We start from the raw sequence: 6,393 nt of genomic DNA, 5'->3' as shown, positions 1-6,393 counted from the left end.
TATATCATTTTTTTATTTGATGGTTTTTAAGGGGGGGCCCCCTCTCAGATGGGGGGGGATGCCCCCCCCCCCCCCCGTGATTTCCGCCGATGCTCCCAGCTATTTGGTGGTGTTGTCACACTCGTATTTTTGATGTGTCAAGGATTTCTTCCATTGTTTTAATATGGATTGAATTACTAACTAGATGTAACAAATTGATTGGACATGCAAGCTTACTCCCAGGCTTTGAAAGTTTCCTCATCACAAATAGTTAAATCAAATAAAAGCTTTTCTCATATTGACTTAATTTCTCTTAAATGTTCTTCTAGTCTTCTCTGTTCAACAAGGCCCATGTGCAGAGTTTAGATATTCAGACAAACCTTTTCTTCACTGCAACCTCTCATTCAGCAGCTTCTTATTTGTTTTTATTTCGTGTCCAATGTGAATTTTCAACTTAGTAGGTCTGTTGACTTTTGCAGATTTTAAACTTCATTTTCATTTACAATTGAATAATAAATTCAATTTAAAATCATAATGACGGTAATAGGAGGAACATTTTCGGTTGATCATTAGCCCCATGCCCCCGCCCCCATGTCTCCGGCGCCACAGTACACAATGGCAGACATTACGGGCCTGAAAACTAATTCGCGAGAATCCTTAGGGAAAAAAAAGATTTCATGTCCTGTGTTGGTGGCTGCTGGTTTTCGCCACGTGAAACTAAGCTCTGAAGTGTGTGTGATGTTTCATTGGCCCACACATGCTGCCCAGCAACAGACAAGGCGACTAACTGAATCACGGTGAAGACCATCTGGGGAGCTGAATGTGTCATGCTGTGCCAAGCTGCAGAAAAATAACTCATCACGCTACCCTCAGAGGAAGACAGAAGGCAGAGGAAAGCAGCGGCAGCCAGCCCAACGAGTTTCACAATGCCTCATTATTATGTTGACAACCTGGGACGGGCGAATCACCACCTGCCCTTTCATTGTCTCCATGCTGGGGTTCGGTCGGCACGGCTGTCTGGCACACTGTCTGTTTTTGTGTCAAAGTCGGGTCCAATTTATTTGGCTTTTGCAGTTGCATCATAAATCTCCAAGCAGTCAAAAGTAGCTCCAGCACAGAGGCCGAGTGCAGAACATTTATATCTGATTGGCTGACAGGTGCCATTGAAAAGTGTGTACTAGGACCCTCATACATATTTCCAGTTAACAGATTAATCAGCCTGTATTTGACTGCCTGTACCTAGAGCAACAATACAAATAATTTATTCAAGCTAATGAACTTTGGAAACGTTACAAACAAGGTCTAGTGAGAAGCTGTTGATGAGATAAATATAATGTACGTTTTCTTGAGGGAGTAATTATTAGATTCAGAGTCACGGAGACTAAATGCTGCTTCAGAGGTGTTTCTGTCAGGAATATTTCTGAGGGATCAGTGTTGTCATTTTGTAGAATTTATTTGAAAATGGCCAAACTGAACATGAGATGAAAATAACGTCGGCCAGCAGCTTCAGTCCAGTCATTGCTGCTCGAAGCCAAGCATGAGTGTGTATCTGCGTGCGCGGGGACGGTGTGTGATTCAGCCAGACGTGCCTGGCATACCGGCTGTGTCTTTCTCTGCGTGACGGGATATTTTGTTATCCTGCAGTCTGGATCCTCGTTCTGTACTGCCTCACAGTGATGGAGTCTCGCTGCAGTCCAGATTGACATGACTCATAGCCCAGCAGGCTGGCTCTTCCCTGACCAGTTAGTCTGCGGCGGTGTCATCTCCCACTGACTAACAGCACTAAGACACGATGGATGGTCAGAGAGAATCACAGCAGAGAGCTTCATCCACTGCTGCAGCCTCAGTAGACTCACTTACAGTCAGGTAACATGACTGAAAATAAAAATAATAAAATCGTGCACAATTTAATCTTTTACATTACTGCAGATGGTTCATCACTTCTATCAAAATAGGAGATTAGTGCATTTTGTTTGGGAACCCGCTCTTAAAAGTATTTTAAAAGTTTTAAATTTGATATTCTAAAAAGTATTAAATTTAATTTGCAAAGTTTTTTTACTAGATGTGACTCGGATGTGATACGACAGTACAGATAACGTTACTGTTTACGTCAGTGTTTAGCTTTACACTGTGGACTGTGCACGAATCAGTCAGTTGTTAGGAAAGAAAAGAAAACGTCTCTGATGTGCTACTAACAAGCTTGTTAGCTCGTTGACTCAGAATGTGCAAGTGTCTGAAGTTCAGAAGGCCAGAAATGCGGACAAGTTGGTGGACGAGGCTGAGGGCAGTGGCGCTGAGGTTAGCGCAACAAGCAGATTGGCGTGCGAGTCAGTCACAGAATGGCGAGCGGTAATGAAACAGTGGAGCTGGAAGACCTGTCTGCAGGTTCCTGATCAGTTAACGTTACAACAGCAGCAGAGAAAGTTGTGTATGAGATGAGGACTGTCTGTGTGTTGGCGTTGTAGGGTAACGTTATGTGAATGGAAACATCCAACATGCTAATGCACATTAAACTACATCACCCAGATGCGCCGATCACCAGGACACCAGGACCCAACTCTTTATCCCCGCTGCTTTCAAGCCAATACTATGTAATACTATATTTCAAGCAGTCGTTGGATGCAAAAACAGAACAGGATGAATAATCACTGAAGCAACTGTCAGCTAGGCACATTATATTGCATTACACTACCTTATCTAGCCAAGGTGTAACTAATTGGAACAACTCAAACTGCACAATTTATTTTATATGTTTGGTTTCACACCATAAGAGTTCTGACTGTGACAAATAATTTATTAATTTCATAGGTGTCATTTACACTGGGGATGCTGGAGATGTGTCTCCATCACTTTCTTTAAATTTGTTAAATATGATCTGAAAAATGGCTTACTACAAGAAATGTTAAAAGACAAATGAAAATGCTTTGAGAAAGGTTAATTTGCACAATAAAAAAACATGCAATGCAATGTAAATATAGAAGAAACAAATGTTGATTGTCCAAAAAACCCCAACTTAAGCTAAAAAAACAAGCTGCTGATTACATTATATTCTGTTTGAATTGTCACCTGAATTTTCTGAAAATGTCTCCTGGTTGCAGGAAATTGAGTGTTTAATGCTCAGAATGTTCTAGGGGACCCCCAGACCCCCCATTTATATCAGCATTGAGTATTTCATCAAAATAGTGTTAAAATATCTTCTTGTCTTGTTCTCATGAACCCAATATTGTGCATCATGCATGTGAGCTAAGTGTATTGTCACACCCCTAATCTGAACCCCTATGTCCTCACCACTTTTCAACACAAAGTGACGTGATTTATTTTATGTTATCAGAGTACAATCACACCCCAAAAAGCTGTAGTGTTTGAAATAGAAATGTGAGTATTATAATAAAATGTTTTATTAAATTCAGGAAACTTCATAAAAATTCATACAAATGTTCCATTATTATTATTTTCCATTCAATTTCATCCTAGGTGGTATTATAAAGGTCTTAAAAAGTCTTAAATTTAACTTGGAGAATCCTGGGGGTACCCTGTTAATGTACATCCACCTGTTTGCCTCTCTGTACGTCCACCACAGAGCGCCACCCAGCCCAGGCTGTCCTACGCAGAGATGACAGAGGATTACCCACGTTACCCTGACATCCATGACTTGGACCTCGCCCTGCTCAACCCCCGCATGATAGTGGTACGACCCATTTAAACAGAGTCAAAAGAGTCCACTTTTCCCCCAGTGGAGACACATAAAATAAGATGTTGTGATCTTTAAACGTGTCTCCGCAGGACGTCACCCCCTACATGAACCCGTGTCCCTACACAGTGTCACCCAACACCCGCATCTGCCAGGTGTTCAACCTGTTCAGGACCATGGGCCTGCGACACTTACCTGTGGTCAACGCTGTGGGGGAGGTGAGTTGTTCTCCTCCAGAATGACTGGTTCCTCCGGTCTGAGCGGCTTCTGATGAGTCTGACTGAGCTCTTGTTTCTGCTGTCTCTTTCAGATTGTCGGAATAATCACAAGACATAATTTAACCCACGAGTTCCTGGTGGCCAAACTGCGACAGCACTACATCACCATTTGAGTCGACTCTGGACGTCCTGCCGTCCCCCTCCGACCCCCCCAGACTCTGTTCAGCCTGGTCCTGAGCCTCTTGTCTCTGTCCTTTCCTAACAGCATGTTCCCAAACACTTTCAGGGCTTTCACAACCACACACACGTTCTCCGTCACCCAGTCAGGAACACACTTCTCCAATAAGTGAAACCATTCAGTTGTATTTCACATTTCCAGTGTAGCGTTGTCAGCCTCCGATCCACCGGGCCGGACACATGTACTGTAGGTACCATAGAACAGTTATGGAATAGATTGTATAATCGCTAATGTAACTGGGGGACTGAGAACACGTTTCTTTTTTTAAATCAGGAGATCGCTTTGTTAGCAGCATCACACAGTCCCAACATGAATTATATCTGTGGTCTCCACACAGATGAAGACCAGCCCTGAAGATTTGTTCAGTGATTCTGACAGGTCTGAAGTTGAGCTCATTGGCTGCTGTTTCTGCTGGTTGGAGACGCAATTGACCAATCAGAGCTTGCTAGGCAGAATTCAGACTGAGGAAGTCATCGTTAGCTAGCTACAGAACTACATCTGGGAAAACATACAAAACAGAAACAGAGCAGACTTGCAGTGGTGCTGTGCCATGCTTCTGACGGCCATTATTCCAAACTCCAATAGTTTGAAAAATGTCTTACTGGACCTAAAGCCCATTTGTCAGCCCGTTACCCGAAAAACAAATTCCCAATGCTCTGAAAATACCAGTTGTTAGTTCAGTGGCTGACTCCGAGTCTGTGGTGCTCAGTCGGCGATGATTTTATTCCCTCGTTGGAAATTTGTCTGCGACAGTAACATCTTTTGAAATGTGGTTTGGTGGAAGGCTGGCAAATCCTATTAAAGGGTCATTTCGGCATGTTTAAACTAGGGCCCTGTTTCCACATATTTTAGGGTCGAAATGACTCGGAGGTACGAACCTGCAGCTGTGGCATCCACAGAAAGTGCTTCTTCTGCCTGCAACAGGCTCAGGCTGTTACACCAGGTGTCTGACAGCATCATGGAAAGGATCCCTACAAGGGACTCCCGCTGACCCCCTTAAAAACAAAAGGGCTCAGCAGGAGTCCCTCGTAGGGATCCTTTCCATGACGCTGTCAGACACCTGGTGTAACAGTCTGAGCCTGTCTGTGTTTTTTTTGTGCCCTGAAGGAAAATGCTGTGACTGCCGGCTGAAGCAAACCTTTTCGTTCCTTCTAGTTTACAACACCAACAAGTGTGGGAACAGGGCCCAGGTTAAGACATACAGGAGTTACCATTTAAGAGCGAAACACCAGCCCATTCAGCGCCATGGACCGGGCCAACAGTCCCTGAACTGATACCTGGAGAGAGGGAAATCCAGCATTCTGTCAGAAAGCCGTCAAGGTCAGGTGACGTAGTTTAAGATTATAAAGAGATCTGTAGGAAGGAGGTCGGGGTGGATGGATGGGTTTTTCACCCAGGAGACACGTGTCCTGTGTGAAACCAAAAGTCAACATTGATTTATTATTTTAACCCGACCATGATGTTTGGGCCGTCCCCCGAGCGGTGCTGAACAGACCCAGTCTTCATCAGAGAGGTAACATGAAGAGGATTTATAGTCTCCGCTCTGTTAACGGAGGAATCTCACATTAAAGTAATGCTGTTTGCTGCAGCTGCATCAGAGTGAGACATTAGTTTGAATTAATTTGAACTTGATTGTGTGACAGAGTGACTACCCAAGTGAAATATCAATATCACGTGCAAAGGTTTCCTTACTGCCTTCATGAACAAACTTTTATTTGACCTTTTCATTTTGCTTTATCATCGTTGTCACTGTAGCACTTTTACTTTTGTAGAGTAACTGGAACATGTGCACTACATGCAGGCTGCTAAAGACTGACCATATCACTTCATTCCAGTACGGACATACAGAAACATTTCTAACCACTGCAGCGGTCTACACACACATTAGCGTTTGTTTAGCACTTCTGATATGTTGTAGTATTTAGTGAGCTCAGTGTTAGCATGCGTCAGGGCTGAGAGGATGTGTGTCTGGCGCTCTCAGGTTTCTTATGTAAGAGGAAATTTGGACTGAATTTAATATTTCACATTAATCCTCAGTTATCAGTTTCATCAGCAGCAGGAGAGTCTCCCTGTCGTTTAATTCTCATTCCTAAAAGGGACTAAAAATCGAGTCGGAGCGAAGGCAAGTAACAGGAAGTGGAACTGTGCTTTTATTGATGGACATGGAGTCCACTGTATGTCAGGTTTCTAACGGATTATAACAAACCATGATGGCACATATATGTACATTCCTTATTTGTTTCGTGTCTCTGCTTTATGTTTTATTT

The 6,393-nt window shown here is 43.3% G+C and overlaps 1 protein-coding gene across 1 annotated transcript in view; it reads left to right on the top strand.

Annotated features, from left to right (window-relative positions):
- clcn6 (chloride channel 6) overlaps nt 1-5,078 on the top strand; it is a 25,017-nt gene extending 19,939 nt beyond the window's left edge. Inside the window, exons 18-20 of the mRNA XM_046056116.1 lie at nt 3,498-3,667; nt 3,763-3,888; nt 3,981-5,078. Coding sequence (XP_045912072.1) covers nt 3,498-3,667; nt 3,763-3,888; nt 3,981-4,061 — 377 coding nt within the window. The 3' untranslated portion in view covers nt 4,062-5,078. The remainder of the gene's footprint in view (nt 1-3,497; nt 3,668-3,762; nt 3,889-3,980) is intronic.
- Nucleotides 5,079-6,393: the final 1,315 nt, after the last annotated feature.

Source organism: Micropterus dolomieu, linkage group LG08, assembly GCF_021292245.1.
Source record: "Micropterus dolomieu isolate WLL.071019.BEF.003 ecotype Adirondacks linkage group LG08, ASM2129224v1, whole genome shotgun sequence".
Classification (NCBI taxonomy): domain Eukaryota; kingdom Metazoa; phylum Chordata; class Actinopteri; order Centrarchiformes; family Centrarchidae; genus Micropterus; species Micropterus dolomieu.
Note: the sequence above shows the minus strand (reverse complement) of the source record. Positions and strands in the feature narration are given on the sequence as shown.